This window comes from Chinchilla lanigera, unplaced genomic scaffold (assembly GCF_000276665.1).
Source record: "Chinchilla lanigera isolate Chin_1 unplaced genomic scaffold, ChiLan1.0 scaffold00027, whole genome shotgun sequence".
NCBI lineage: Eukaryota > Metazoa > Chordata > Mammalia > Rodentia > Chinchillidae > Chinchilla > Chinchilla lanigera.
The window spans coordinates 21,451,597-21,468,018 of record NW_004955428.1 but is presented as its reverse complement, the minus strand read 5'-3'; the positions used below and the strand labels follow the sequence as shown (position 1 = coordinate 21,468,018).

The 16,422-nt window shown below is 41.6% G+C and overlaps 1 protein-coding gene across 2 annotated transcripts in view; it reads right to left on the bottom strand.

Moving 5' to 3' along the window:
- Positions 1 to 16,422, bottom strand: part of Sec24d (SEC24 homolog D, COPII coat complex component) — a 93,521-nt gene that overhangs the window by 7,311 nt on the left and 69,788 nt on the right. For both annotated transcript variants that reach the window (XM_013515265.1, XM_013515264.1), the window contains exons 13-20: positions 12,469 to 12,585; positions 11,607 to 11,777; positions 8,605 to 8,701; positions 8,328 to 8,473; positions 6,712 to 6,850; positions 5,880 to 5,998; positions 2,519 to 2,698; positions 217 to 408 (exon numbers count right to left, since the gene is read on the bottom strand). In XM_013515265.1, coding sequence (XP_013370719.1) covers positions 217 to 408; positions 2,519 to 2,698; positions 5,880 to 5,998; positions 6,712 to 6,850; positions 8,328 to 8,473; positions 8,605 to 8,701; positions 11,607 to 11,777; positions 12,469 to 12,585 — 1,161 coding nt within the window. The remainder of the gene's footprint in view (positions 1 to 216; positions 409 to 2,518; positions 2,699 to 5,879; positions 5,999 to 6,711; positions 6,851 to 8,327; positions 8,474 to 8,604; positions 8,702 to 11,606; positions 11,778 to 12,468; positions 12,586 to 16,422) is intronic.

Genomic DNA, 16,422 nt, shown 5'->3' with positions numbered 1-16,422 from the left:
TCCTTGAACTCGCAACAATCCTCCTGCCTCAGACTCCCAAGTGCTGGGATTACAGGCATGTGCCACCATGCCCAGCTCCCTAGCTAATGCTTTATGCAAATAATTTTAATATGACTTTCTCTTATTCTCATATAGAGCTATATACATTTTCTTTTTTGTATTAATGACTGCCATGAAATTTATTTATTTACCACAATTCAGTGAAAACACACTTACCATGTCTGTGTTGATATGTGCAAAGGACGGCACATTAAATATTCCTTGGATCAGTTCTGGTGGGCTGCTTACGCCCAGCCACAGGAACATGTTCAGGCCATTGGCCAGGAGGAACACACCTTCTTCTGAAAGGCGAGACTCGGAGCAACGCACAGCAGCAGGTAACGTCGTGCTCTTCACATCTAGTGTGTGCTATGGGGCAAAGAGCATCAGAAACTGCTTCCCGCCCTCCTTTCTTCCCTTCCTCTTTCCTTTCTATGTCCTTCCCTTGCCCTCCTTTCTCAACCCTCTCTTTTCCTTCAAGTGTACATTTAATGAGTGCTTACTATGTGCCAGGCATTGTTGTATTCATTAGATACAAATCTCTGTGCCTTGTGCAACTAGCGGTTTTCTGGAGGAAGGAATAGAATTGTAGATGGTATGAGCTATGAAGGAGCATGCAGGAAGCTGTGACAGGAGGATCACCATGAGTCCTAGGCCAGCCTGGGCTACATACTGAGCTCAAGTCCAGCCTGAACTACATACCAAGACCCCCACCCCCATTAAGAAGAGCCCGGAAGGGTGGAAACAGAAAAGTGAGATGGACTGTATTGCTGGGGGGAGTGGTGGGAGATGTTTGACTGGACAGCCCAGAAAGGCTTGATGGAAAGGTAACCTTTGAGTGAAGGCCTGAGGAGAGAAAATGAGCTGTGGGGACCTGTGGGGAAGAACGTGCCGCATCGACAGCGAAGGAGGAGAGAAACTAGGAGCCAGGGAGAAGGTATTTCAAGAGAGCAGTGTGCAGGATCCCTTCTGTGACGGTCAGCAAGGAGCAGAGACTTTTGAGCACATGTACATGAAGAAGAGAAGCGGCCTGACAGCTGCCTACTGGATTTAGTAAGAGGTGATCACTGGTGAATTTCCGTGCAACAGAATTTCCGTGCAACAGTGATGTTCTTATCCTTTAGAGTTCTGGTTTCTCTGGCCTACAAACTGTTAGTGATCTAATTTTATCTGAAATCAATCATTTGTAATAATGTACTTCTAACTTGCATATTGATTGAAAGAATTGATAACTTTTTAAATTTCCAACCTAATTTAAGACTATTAGCATATGTCTCACCCTTCCTAAGAGCCTGAGTAGGGTTTTGCATACTTCCAAACAGCCTTCCGCACTCCCTTCCGTCCACTGCAACCTGTCAGGTCCCCAGGAGGAAGAGCCTGGCCACAGATTACAGGGGCCCTCAAGGCTTCAAGGATCAACTCAACACAGTAGCGCACACTGGCATATCAGCTGTCTGAGGGAGGCGGGGTCGGTTCTCCTGTACAGTGTAGCTATCCTTAAACAGAAACCCCTGACTACACCGAAGCAAGGCTAACTATAGCCCATCTGGTTAAATGTGGTGACCAGAAGGCATTACTGTACTATATAAATAGGTAAACACACGTGAGCAGATGGTTCCCACACACACATATGTTGTCTTCAATGCTGGACAGTTCATCAGCAACTGAAGCTTAGTTGCTCCAGGTGGTGCAGACTTCTCAGTGTGTCTACATAACTAAAGAGCACCAATTCGGGAGAGGAAAGAGGAGCAATCACCCGAACAGTTCATCGAAGAAGGAGCTCCCAATTTCCTCCCCACCACACTGACTGCCTATTAGTGCACACACACAGCTTGCTCTGGAAGCCTGGGCTCTAAATCCCATGCTGCATATTTTGAAGGCATTTACCATTCTGAATTTCTTCTTAAGAACAAAAGGTTTAAGCCCAAATACCCATCAGCTGATGAATGGATAGAAAAGACGTGTTTCTTTTATACAGTGGTGTACTACTCAGCAATAAAGCAGGATAAGCTTGAGACATTTCTAAGTAAATGGATGGACTTGAGACCATTCTCTTAAGTAAAATAAACTGGACACACACGTGTAAATACAACACTGTTTCTCCGGTATGAGAAACCAAATGTGTAAATAAGGACCAAAACGTATAACAGATATTGTGAAATAGGAAAAGAAATGTTCAGATCCAAAGAGGAACTAGGAAAGGGGGGCTGAGGAAGGAAAGGAAAAGAAAAAATTAGAAAAGAAAAAATGGAAGCAAAGCGTTTGTAAATAAGGAGGGAAAGACCGACTGAAGGGAGAGTAGAAGAATGGGAAAAAGAAGAACAAAGATACATCATGTGTAGGCAAAACTCCCTATGATGGATGTGATCATTATGTATATCTAAAATGGACCAACACGATTAATAAAAATGGTTTAGCTATAACATGCAGGAAAGGACAAAACAGAACTCCCTTCTGGACTCCTCTCAGAAATGCTCACTATTGGCAGAAGCTGCGGATAGAAGAAAAGCTGTGAGTCAGCCACGCTCATGGTCATGACCAGCTGCCTCTGGTATGCCCGCTCGTCCGTGGAGATCTCTGGTCTACTGAGCAGCACACAGTTTTTTAATAAACAATTCATGTACACTGGCAATATTTTCATGGAATCTGGGAGAATAAGCTGAAAAAGAAAGATATTGTTTCACATGCTTGCGCTTTCTCGAGAAAGATCCCCTATGTTTTTATCCATAAACATTTACTTTTTAAGTTGGGAAAGCGTGTGTCCCACTCTCCATTCCCACTCTGGCTCGCACATCCTCATTCAACCGCCTAAACGCACAGCCCATGTGACGCACTACAATCTAACACAAGGCACTGTCAAAGAAACTCGACATTTGAAAACATGCTAGGCAAAAGCCTATGTTATTTACTCTGTGGTCAAGTCCACGTCAGAAGAATAGCTAATAATCAGATTTCAGTGTCACCTCCTTCCTTTTAACAGTACAGGTCAATGAAAAAGAAAATATCCTCACAAATATACACAGAATCTAATGATAACTTGCAAACAGATTCCTGAAATATCTGGTGTATAAATGTGTGATTTCTTCTTAGCTAGACTTTCCAGCGATGAAAAAGAATGAACACTTAGCAGAATCCATACTGAGAAGAAAACTTCCTTCAGGGCTCTGTAGAATTTATCATCATTACGGGCCTTTTATCATAATCGAAGTATAAAGTATATGTATGGCACGACTTGGTAACTGATGTCTGCAAACAAGTATCAAACATATTCCACTTTGCAATTTACTTCTCAATTTCTAATTTTTCAAAGTAGGTGAACACATTTCCTCATAAAAGAACAGTTCCTTCTAATTGTAATTTTTTCTCTAATATAAAATACTTTCACTTGGACATATTTAGTGCTGGATTAATTTCTCATCCAATGATAACTATAAGCCGAACCGTAAGGATCAGATTACAGACATGTAATGTCTTGGCTCCTCCAGCATTAAGTTATCCTTGGAGAGGAAAGTGTGAGTGAGGGCGATGTACAAATTCATGTCCAGTTTCATTCATTTTGGAAAATTCTTTGTGTTTTGAAATGACAGTGGTAATCAACAACAGCAAAACAACTCTTACTCTGTAGTTACAATCATTTGACTTGCCTCTTGAGGTCTCTATACTCCCACATAATATATGTTTAAGCTCACAACTGTGAGCTATTAGAGTTAATGTAAATAACTAACCCTCCTTATAGAAGCTTAAAATGTGGCTTACCATTGTTCCCAGTCAGGTCAGAACCTAGATCTACCACACGCTCCTCAGAGTGGTCTTCACTGAACTGTGTACCCTAAGCGCCTCCTCTTGTTTTCCCCACTCTTGACCCGGGCACCCCAATCCAGGCAGCTCTGCTGAGGTCCACTCTCACATAATCAAAGCACGCAGCTCCTGGATGGCCTTGCTTGGATCAAGGAAACTGTGGGCTTTATGGTAAAATAGTGGTCGTTCTTTAGGAATTTCCCCACAGAGATTATATCCCATAAGGGAACTCTAGGAAGGAAGTGAGTTTGTAGTTGCATTTTCCGAAGAAAGCTTGGTTCTAAGTATTCTGTGTTTTCAGTTCATGATATTTTAATATGTCATTATTTTTACCTGCTTTGTAATCTTTACATTTTCTAGATTCCACAATGGTATCTAAATTACACCATTTAAAAAAATATCATTAGTTGAAGGACACACATGCAATGTGCTAATGGGGAAAAAGCTTTCACTATAAAAACAGGAATAATCTGTACTTATCCAGAAAAACTTTGCCATCATTATGTTTTTCCTTGAGAAGACTTAAACCATATGAACAGATGGCATAGTTGTACAGATAATGCTTTTAACTTTTGAACCAGAAGGAACTGATAGATTTTACTATTTTTTTCCTTAAATAGGCAAAAGAGTTGTTTTTCACTTAAGGGTTTTGAGTCCAGTCATTTTAACACGAGCAAATAAACTTGCAGAGAAGACACTAATGTAACTACTCCTTTTGAAGGGTGAGACACTCCAGAGACAGAATAATGTCTCCCAGAGCTCAAAGGCAAATAATAAAACGGGGATGCCAAGTCTTATGATTGGCCCCTGTTCAGCCCGGTCTCCAGGTGCAGCTGGTGGGCTGTGCAGTTTAAACAGGCCCAGTGCATGACAGTACTGATATATGAGTTTACTAAAGCACCAAATTTTCTGAATATTTATAATTTTTTTATAATTTTTTTTTTTTTTTTTTGGTTTTTTTCCGGTACCGGGAACCGAACTCACGACCTTGCGCTTGCCAGGCAGGCGCTTTGCCGCTGAGCTAAATCCCCAGCCCCCAAATTTTCTGAATAATAAAGACAACTGAATACAGTACTCATGTAGAGTCAAAATTTGCTTATAGAATTATCAACACAGGAGAGGAAAGAATTGAAGGCAGATCACCTTGAACAGCATAGAAAGGAACTTTTATGAGAAGTCCAATTAAATGTTTTTATTTTTCTTTTCCAAGATTATGAATTTGGACCCCAAATTTATCTGCATTATGTTTCCTGCTGAACGCTTCCTTCTAGGTGCACTTTCAGATGTCCTCTCAGTAATTATTTTTGACGAAGAATGGACTGGAAATTTTTTCCATTGATTGTTCACCATCTTCTCTTTCAATCAAAGTTCAATACTCAGATATTCTATACAGAACTATGAAAAGTAGTATCTACTTTTATTGATATTGGAAAGAATATGAAAGGAGAAGAAATGTGAATATAAATGTGGACGTTAGATTTTGCTTTCTTTAACAGGAATCTAAATGAGGCTACTGGAAGGATTCTCTGAAATTTCAAATCACTAGATGATGGCCAGAGACAACTCTTTCAAACCTCTTCATACCTACGCATAACTTTTAAATATGAAGACTTCCAATATTTATATTATATTTATGTTCACAAAATAAAACGTTATTACTGCGATCAGCTCATGTCAACATTGTTAACATGGCTAAAATGTATCTAAACATATACACTTCACAAGGCAATATCTGTGACAATTTACAAAAGAGAATCCTGTTTGACACTTCTTCCATGCAACACACTTTTGTTTATACAGAACGCAGTGACTGGCAACCAAATGTGTGTGCACGTTTTTAGATCAGGCACTTTGTAAAGGCCAGTTTTTAACATCAGCTATAAAACATCACAGCTTCCCCAAAGCTGTGTTCTCAATCTTCTTGGCTCTACAGTTGGCTGGACAGCAGCTGAGTGCCTACAGTACCTTCAGCCTTGCTAGCTCCATGCTGAAAGAACACACTGCTTCTAGCACTTCAACACCAAGTACTGTCCGTGGCTCACCTGGCTTGCAGCAGATGGACTCGCGCAGTTCTTTCGGTAGCATGCCAGCATGTGGGCAGTCTGATTCACCAAAATTTCCCGGATGACCTTCAAAGGCTGGTGTAAAACTGCTTTAAAGGCTGTGTGCACAAAACCATTAGTAAAATGGACATTAGAAGTTTAGAAACTGATCTCTTCAAGTAAGAAAAAAAGAACAAATTAATATTATAATCAAGCCACCCTACCAGAAAAGCAGTACTTGAAAGTGTTAAAGTCATTTGCTAGTGTTCCACTATTGATAAAATATGACAGTGCTGAAAATGGCCTACCTACAGCAAGAGGTTATACTGGCCAAGGTTTATCTTTACGATATTAGAAAAAGAATTGCACACACAGAGAAAAGAAAAGTCAGCTTGTCATTTTCTGATATCCTGAATTCCCAGGGGCTGAACTACTACTTCTTCCATATTTTAGTGTAGAATCTCAGAAAGAAAGCAAAAATATTCTGCTATGGGGCTCACCCTATTTCACTTTTACCAAGGTATGGGTAGTTGAGATCAATCCAAGGTCATGGACAGTCTCCTTTCATTTTCCACACGTGCCAGAAGGCACACTCCTACACCACAATAAAGGCTTAGGAGCACCTTCGTAGGTTTCAACTCCAATGCCCCACTGGGAAAGAAACTAAATAAATCTGTATAGTCTGGCCCTGAATTGAGTCATTCTCTTTATTAATCTAGAGTTACAGACTTTAGAGCACCACAATACTTTTCAGACACTGACTCAATTCACCAACAAGTCTTGACTGAATTTAAGCGAAGTTTACTAAACTGCAGGCTTAGCAAAGTGTTACCTGACTTGGCAAAGAAGTTGATAAGGGCATCCGTCTCACAGCTCTTATAAAGATCGGCTAACTGGGAGCTGCAGCTTAAGCCGAGATTGTGAATCCGAAGTCTTCTTTGGCCACCAATGGTCGTGTAAAGCACAGCACACTGCAGGCAGGACATTGAGGTTGTATGTTTTTCTGGTTAACAGCAATGCTAATTCCACATAAGGTAGCCTCGTCTTACTTGCATTTACAAACAGTGTATACAGATAAAGGATCTCTAAATTTCTCTGCAGACTTTTATTAACACTAAAGATTGAGCAACAACAAGGGATAATGACCAACTCATTGGCTGGGTTTCACTGGAAAAAATTAGCATTTCACTGGATAAAATTACTGGGTTACTCACATGTAAATATGTGTTGACATTTTCAGTTTTACTTACCTCAGATTTTATTATCAAGGACCAAGGTCCAGAAATAATACCTTCACATACTTAAGGCCCATTTTCCTTGAAAACACAGGACTAGCCTTAGCAAGATACTGAGGTCTTATGTTGACAACATATACATTAAAGAATACAGAGACATATTAATTACCTCAAATGTCAGTGGCTAAAATACACACATTCAAATTCTTCCTCAACTTACTACGAACCTCTCTCCACCCTTTAAGTGTGATGTTATAATTTAAAGCTGAAGTTTTTCCCAAGTCTCATATGTCCAGGCCTGGGGCCTCTGAAGGGGGATTGGATCACGGGGTGCTGTGGGGGATTGGATCACGGGGTGCTGTGGGGGACTGGACCACGGGGTGCTGTGGGGGACTGGGTCACGGGGTGCTGTAGGGGACTGGGTCACGGGGTGCTGTGGGGGACTGGGTCACGGGGTGCTGTGGGGGACTGGACCACGGGGTGCTGTGGGGGACTGGACCACGGGGTGCTGTGGGGGACTGGACCACGGGGTGCTGTAGGGGACTGGGTCACGGGGGGTGTTGTATTCATCAGTGCATTAATCCACTGAAGAAGCCAAAGCTGCAGGTGAGGTTAGGACACGGGGCCTGATTGGCAGGGATGAGCCACTGAGCGGGTGACCTAAGGGTCTGTCTCCCTCCCAGACTTCTCCCTGCCCTCTCTGCTCTCTGCATGCTGTGACCTGAGCAGCTGTTCTCTACCAGACTCTTCTATCATGATGCTTCTGCCTCAGAGTCAGCTATGGATGGAGGCTTCTAAAATTGCTAAGCCAAAATAAATCTCTCCTCTTTTAAGTTGTGGGTCGGGTATTGCAGCCCAGCAATGAGAAAGGGATGAAGACAGATGCTGATGTCTGAAAACTATGACCATTAGACACATGTATTATTAATTTAACTGAAACTTGGCTTCTTGCTAATTTTACTTATATAAAGCAAAATCCTATTCCACTTGCTTATGACATAAAATGCAGCAATATAATTATTACAGCACATGGGTGGCACATCTGCCTCAGCTACAGAGAAGCCACACACTGCAGCGCCCTCGACAGTGACTTCTGTCTGTGGAGAAAGAGCTGGGTTTTTTATGTAGAGACATTTGGGAGTATTGTTTTAGATTTGCCACTGATCACTGCGAGAACCTAGAAAGCGAAAGACGACAGTAAATACGAAATCACCTGGAGGAGGGCGCCACTGTCTTCGCTCAGCTTGTCATCGTGCTTGAACTCCACAGTCACGGCCTTGTCACAGTCGATGGCAGCCATTTCCACGTCTGTGGTGTTGTTCATAAAAATTCCACCGAAGAAATCAGTGGCTCTAAAGCCTACAGAAAAGGGGAAACGGGAGTTGTGCATCTCCCTATTTTGCTCTTATTTTCTTTCTTGTCCTGTTATTTAATTTGAAGAGAGAACAAGTACAAAAAGGATGCCTGAAAATGGTATAAATGATAATTACCTGTGCTGGTACGAACTCTCATAATAGCATCAAAGCCTATTTTCTTTTCAATGTCATGTCTGAGGTCGTTCAAAAATTGTTGGCTATCCAAATGCATCTAAAAAATAAAGTATGATCAGTCCCCACCAGATGGCAGCAAAATACTTCAAATTACAGTTATTTTTAAACCTGACTAAAAAAATCATTGTTATTTTTAATCTAAAAAAATTTTGTGCATGATTTATGTTTCTTCAGTTAAGGGAAATATAAGATCTTTGGACAGAGATCTTAAATTTCCAAGTGAAACACATCTTTTATTTTCTTTCATTTTTCTAACCTTTGACTGAGGAAATCAGTTACTAATTTTACTTTGCAAATATAAAAACCGAGTATAAATAATCCCCTCAGGGGCTTAGTACGAGAGTCAAGACTAAGACCCAAATAACTCATTTAACAAAGCTGGGGAAAGACCCTGAAACCACAGGTCCTTTTATGTGACAGCATTCATAAACCGAGCCAGAGGACAATTCACACAGTAGTAAAGGCTCCTTCTTTCAGCTTTGTTAGCTACTCTGCTAATACTGTATTTCTGATTTTTTCTGGCAGTGGGAATTGAACTGCGGACCTTCTGCTTGCCAGGCAGGCCCTGTGCTTCTGAGCTGCTTCCCCAGCCCTATCACTGTATTTCTGGAAGCTGCTCACTTGGTTCATACAATACGCCCTACACGCAATGCTATTCTGAGTGCTCACCTGCAAGAGGGAACCCACTGTTGAGCAGCAGCTTCTGAAAATGCTTGTAAGATCTTGTCAAGAGGTCTCTCTCTTTTTCTTTCTGGTGCTATCAGGGACTGAACCGAGGTCTTTTACACTGAGCTATATCCCCAGCTCTTTTTACTTTATTTTTTATTTTTAGGACTGGGTTTTGCTAAATTATCCAGTCTGGGCTTGAACTTGGATCTTCCTGCTTCAGCCTCCCAGACTGTTAGGATACAAGTATGTGCCACCATATCTAGCTCGGGAGGCTCTTTAAGAAATTCTCACTACTACATTTGATAATTAGGAGACAGGCAGACAAACACACATTCCTTCCTACTGCCCCCCAACATAATGGGAAAGAAGGAAGAAATGAAACAGGGAAACCACAGACACAGTCTTTGTAATCACCTCCAGTTGTTTACATCCAACTGAACACCTGCGAAACTTTTCACCTTCATTTTTCCCTTCTTCCTTATAATATTACTGACAAGACACTATTACAGTTTTTGCTTCTGAAGCAAAGAAATGCTACCATATGATTCAGTTTTACAACGTGCAGTAGTTGCAAATAGATGACTAGCAGCATGGTCCAAATTTGTAACTCTGTTTTGTTTGTACTGTTCTTACGCTATTTTGTAAATGGATGTCTGTCTGTTAATACGTTTTCCTTCTTTTATTTCTTAAAATAAAAAAAAAGTTAACACTCTTAATCCCCTTGGATTATGAAATATTTCACTCTTGTTTATATCTGAGGGGTTTTCTTCTGTTGGATTATAGTAGAATTCCTCTTTAGGAACACTAAGGAATCAATGATAATCATCCATGTCGAGGTACAATGCATTTATTACACTGGAAACCACACAGGGTTACCTTGTAACTCAGACTTGCAAATTGGTTTTCCTGGCTGGGAAAGCAGCTAACATTGGTCAGCGTGGAAGGCTTCTCTGCACCTCAGTATCCAGGATTTGGGTAGAATGAGGAAAACAATTTTATGATTACTAAGAGCTTATTTTCTAGCATGCCTAAAAAGACATACGTTTATTAGGAAGTCTTCGAAATGGTTCTTAAAGTTTTATTACAAAAATTAACTCATAATTAATAGGTTTCATTGTGACATTTCCTTCTACATATCTGTTGTATTTTAAATCACTTCCACCATCCTTACCATCTTTCCTTGCCCTCCCCTTTAAAGCTTGTTGTTCATTTGGGTGTTTTTGTTGTTGTTATTTTGAAATAGGATCTTGCTATTTAATCCAGGTAGACCTTGAAGTAGCTCTTTAGAAGTTCAAAATGGCTCAGACTTGTGATACTCTGGCTTCAGTGTCCCAAGTGCTGGGAGTACAGGCTTACACCACCCACCTGGGCAATCACTTATTTTTTGTTGCTCACAGTGGTGGAGACTGAACCCAGCACTGCACATGCTAAATAAACTCTTTACTATAGAGCTGTAGCCCCAGCCGAACTTTAAATCTGTTTTGAATACATTTCATTTGATATCTCTGGCCTTGTTTTTTAATTAGTTTGTAATGCAGAGAGATATAATTTTATCCATGGTAAATAAAAATAGACAATGATTAAACGTTAGTCACTTATACTGGGTGCGCACCCCTCCCGGCTCACGTTCCACAGGGAGGCACAACCCTAAGAGGCCCGCTCAAATCATCTCCTCCTCCTCCTCCTCCTCCTCCTCCTCCTCCTCCTCGTCCTCAGTGCAAGGCAGTGACTCATCTGATTAGTAAGTGTGGGAAGTGGTGGGTCTGCCTGTACACACTGTCTGCCCCTCAAGACAGTAAGTTTTCAGGTACTGTCCATAAGAGAATCATGAGCCGACCCACCCCGTACCAAGCTGTAGGTGTCTGTCAAGTTCAGGGACAACACATTAGGAAGTCCACTTCTTACAGACTGAACTTTGGAAATACTGACATTCTAATCAGCTCTTGGAGACCTCCCTTCCTTGAAATGTGGAATAGAGGGGTGTAATGAACTGTACACCCCAAATTCCAACAACCTGAAACAAATGTGTAGCTACCTTTGCAAACATTATTTTAAACATACTTTATATAGTATGGCAGCTTAGACTGCTATTTACCTGTCTGGCTGAATGATACGCTTAGCCAGAGTAAACACACACACAATATAAGGTTTTCCAGCGCTCTTGAAGCTGCATTTGCCTGGTGCCCACAAGAGGCACACCCTTCTTAAGCCATGATCTAAGCATCAAAAGTAAAACTGGGCAAACCTGAGAGAAACAAATGGCTGCTGTTTACCTGGAAATTGTTGTATTTGTAAAGAGTTCCTCCAGTGAGCTGAGGGACAAGCCCCAGAGATGCCACATCCACATACTGGCTGGGGAAGAGAAAGATGGTCACGGAGCAGCCATGCGTCACACAGTCCTTGGCCAGGGAGTCATACACACTTGTCTGGGGCTGGAAAAGTATCTGAAGGGAAAGGTGCAAGAAAGATAAATGAAAAGTTACAAAGTATTTTCAGTTGAAAATTGAAATTTTGAACTGGGTTCTCGCTGAAATTTTAAAATAGAAAAATATATATATTTCCCAGTTAAGGGAACTGGGCTAAAGAAATATTCATATGCACTCAATTCTATTTGATCCTCAGTGACCACAGTGGAGCTGACACTGCCATGCTGGCTCACAGAACCAGAGGAGGCGCTCGCTGTGGCGCCATGCAGCCATGCACAGTCCGAGCCTTACATGGGCTCCCCCGGCACCCCACTGTCCAAGGTCTGAGCAGAGGCACTTTGTGAGCCTTGCATCCCTACTTCATGCCTCAAACCTCTGCCTGGACCACAGACCACGCGCTCCTTCTATGCTCTCTTCTCTCTGTATCCCCTCCTACCTTCGCTGACATTCTCATCACTCACTATCTTCACACAGACTCTAGATTCCAAAATATGGGGCTCCTGTTTTACTTTAGGTGTTTCCAGGATCAGTTTTTCTAGGAATATAAGATTTCTCCAGTTGCTTATAACTTAAAATATTCCTGTAGCATACAATGCACACAATTAGATGCAGCTTCTCCCCCTCTTTCCTAAATGAAGGACACACTGACTTTATCTTCTCTTAGTAGTGGATATACAGACACTTCAGAGAGTAATTATTTATGAAGTACCTTCTCTTTGTCTGTATTAACCAATTTTTTGTCATCTCTGTTCTTGAGCTTCCCTGGTGCTTCAGCAGTTGGCAAGGAGGAATGGAAGATGTACAGCTTCCCAGGACATTCTGCTTCCTAAAATAAAAAAACAAAATCACAGAAAATGCTTCAGTGGGAAGGTCTTAATATACTAAAATATGTAAGCTTTTCTATGAGCCAAACACTAATTTAACCTTCACAAAAACCTTCATGTTCTTGGGCAGGTACTATTTTCTCCATTTTGTAGGTTAGGAAACTGAGGTTTAGCAAGGAGATGCCTAAGGTTATACAATTTTTAAGTGCAAGTGTTAATATGTAAATATGGGTTTGTAAAACACAATGCTTTAAGAAGTTATTAAAATGATGCAGTAGAGGGAACATGTTCTTGTTTAGTCTATGGTATAGTCCAGTGTGGCGAACCTAGGGCACACGTGCTGCAGTGGGATGTTCGCATCACAGAAAGCTCTAAAAGGTTCGCCACCACTGGGTCCTTCAGGATCAGGCAGATTCCATAATGCAGAAATAGGTTACAGAAGCCACAGGACCAAGATGCAACAGAAGCATTTATTTCAAGCCTTTAGTAGTTTATTTGAAACTAAATTAGTTTATTTCCAGGGAGAAGCACAGTAATGTGGCAGTGTCTTGGCTACAGTAGACACCAGGAACCAGCTACCAGGCTTGGTGACAAAATGAAAAATGTGTGATCAAGAATGCACATCTCTTGTCTCTGAGAAGCTGTAAAAAGAAGATTCAGCCTCCACAAATGTCAATTCAGCATTAAGAATATATAAATCACAGGAAAGGAACTCACCAGCAACCTACCAAGCAAAATTTAAATACAATTCCTTATCTCAGCACCATCCCCTGCTGGGCTGGCAGAACCACGGCTCCCCATGCACACTGCTGCCAGCGCATAGCCCCAAAACAATCTCCATATTTCTGCTCAGGTATGCACCTTTCTCTTCGGAAATCCTAAGGGCTTTGTAGCCTGGGATGAAGTCCGCAGTCCCTATCTGGGCAGGAGCAGGCAGGGTAGGAAACAGCTACGCACGCAGCTCGGAGCCAGGCCCTTTGTAAGTGTTTCCCAGTTTAACTCTTCCACCTGGTACAGCTGGTACTACCGCTCACATTCTAAGGAGGCAAACTCACCCATCTCCTTCAGTCCTATGTCCTGAAATGATACTGCAAAGCCCTCTGAAGTTCAGTCTGGAAATTATCTTTCCAGTCCAACAACCAACTTTTCCTCACCTGTGCCACCTTTCATACTGGAAGTTTCAGCTACACAATTTCCCGCTTTCCTGGAATACACTGCATGCTTATACGCCTGTATCTTCACACACTGTCTCTCCAGCCTGGAACATCTCTCACTCTTCTCCACCCAGGGCTGCTGTCTGCAAAACTGGGCTGAGTGAGGGGCACTCGTGGTTCTGCCAGGTCAACTGTGCAATGTACTTTTAGTTACAGGCTACTTATAGCTTCTTTGAAAAACTGAGACTCTGAGGTTATCCTTGTTGTAATGTGTCTCTCATCAGTCACATCCTGATATGTTTCGTGGCATGGATCACAGGAATGAGGTCATAGTGGATGTGTCTGTCTGTCTGATGTGGCCAGTAGTAAGGAAGAATTTGTGAGCTGGAATCTTTATGTTGGATATGTCCCCAACTCAAAGTTATGCACAGAAACAGCATTAATAGGACAGGAGTTTGCTGGGCAGGTAGGCACATACTGCAGTCGCAGCCACTCAAAAGGCTGAGGCAGGAAGATTGAAAAGATTAGCCTGGGCCACTTAGTGAGAACCTGTCTTAAAATTTAAAAATGTTAAAAAGGGCTGGGGATGTAACTCAGTGGTAAAGTCACTGCCTAGGAAGCACAAGGCCCTGCATTCAACCCCAAGACCTACTGCAAATATGAAAGAAGAGGAGAAAGGAGAGGAAGAGGAGGAAAGTGACAGTGAAAAATCATAGGTAGGAACTTAAGCATGTCAAATGTTTCAATTCTCTGACAAATTTTAAATTTCTATCACTTTTATTATTATAAAAGCACTGTTTAAAATATTGCAAAAGCAGAAAGTTATGAAGTTAAAAACAGCACAACTTTTCTCATTTTACTGACCCAATTCTCCTAAGCAATTCACTATCAATAATTCTATCTCTCTAGATATTCTCTTACCATGGAAGTGCTGTAATTTTACATTGGGAGTTTTTAAGAACACAGGACCTAGTTCCTACCTGCCAGGATTGAATCCTAGCATTTTATCAGTGGAGGAACATTGCAAAATACTTCTCTATGCTTCAGTTACTGAATATACAATACAGGAGAAAACTACATAAAATACTGTAGGGAGAACTTGATTCAATAAATGATGTTAATCATGACTGAACATACCGGACTGCCTTGTTAAATGGTCCAGAGAGTAAAATTGACAGAAAAACTCGAGACCCAAAGTTCAATACTGCAAAAAAAAAAATCCCAAAGTAATCATATTTATTTTCTACTTACATAATTGCTGCTAATTTTAGATCCATAATTTCATTAATCACATACTTATATAATCTTTTATAAGTAGCAAATTTAAATTAGATAAGGCTCCATAGTATTCCATAGTTTGTATCTTTCCAAAATTTATGTTTTGACCCACGTCCAACTGTGCCCACAGGAGCAGGTCTTACGAGTTAGATGAATGACATATAAAATCGATCTTATAGCAGAAAACAGGTGGAGAAGGACTGGCCGTGAGAACACAAGGACGCAAATAGCTCCAATGGCCCTTCCTCTGAGGGTGGCGTCACTGACTCCCTTGGCACAGATGCCGCCGCCTCCTCCATGTTCCACTCTGCTCTGAACACTATTCCAGAATTAATGACACTGCCACAACCTTGTGTATTCCTGTCTTCACGGCTCGAGGGCTCCGCAGAGGAAAGGACACTGGTTCTGTGTCTCCCTAACCCCATCAGTTCTCCTCTCCCTCTCCACGCACTCCACATGTGTTTGTGGGAGGACTGCCGTGATGCTTCTCTTTGAAATCGAATTCAGGTACAGATTATGGACAATTTATAGGTCAGTTCTCCCCAGGTGGTAATGTAATTTAAGCATAACCATTAAAGGCCAATTGCCTCCAATTTTTTTTTTTTACCCAATTCTTATTCTTATTTATCTAGTTTTATTGTGAAGGTCATAGCTAACACAGAAAATTATTCTTTGACCAAACTCAAACACAGTGTCAGCAGTTCACATATGGTTTGAGTTACAAGGGTCAGATTCTGAAAGAACCGCAGATTTTGAAGGACTATATAAAAAAAAAGAGGCTAAGATTACAAGATGCTGTAGAATGGGAAAGATTCACAGCAGAGAAACTACGCATCCTTTAGTTGGGTATTTCAAGGACTTCTGAGAAAGTATGCAGAACAGCATTCCAGAGGATGCCTGTTTATCTCTGTGACAAATTAACACATGTTTTTGGTTAGTTTATGTCCACTCTTTGCTGTAAGAAGCTTATTATTGCTGATTATATGTAGATTTTACTTGGCATGTATCTGATTGAAAGAAACACTGCAACTCCAACAGGGCAGTCCAGTTCTGAGAGCCTTCACTTAGACACACAATGAGAACTTCACTTTGATGTTTCCTCAGTTTCTGCTCCCTGTCCAAAGAAGATGAGACTCCCATCTCTGGTCTCCCACGAAGAATATCCTGAGCTGCTGGACTGACCAGCCACAGTCTCACATGTTCCAAAGCCACTCTGTGCCTTCCCCACCCCACTTTGAGAGACAGGGTCTCATTATATAGTCCAGGCTGGCCGCAAACTCACTATGTAGTTCAGGCTGCCCTTGAACTTGCAGTGATCCTCCTGCTTCAGCCTCCCGGGTGCTGGGGTTACAGGTGTGTACCACTTCCCCTGGCCCCCACCCCCTTTTTAAAATGCATGCAGCAAAC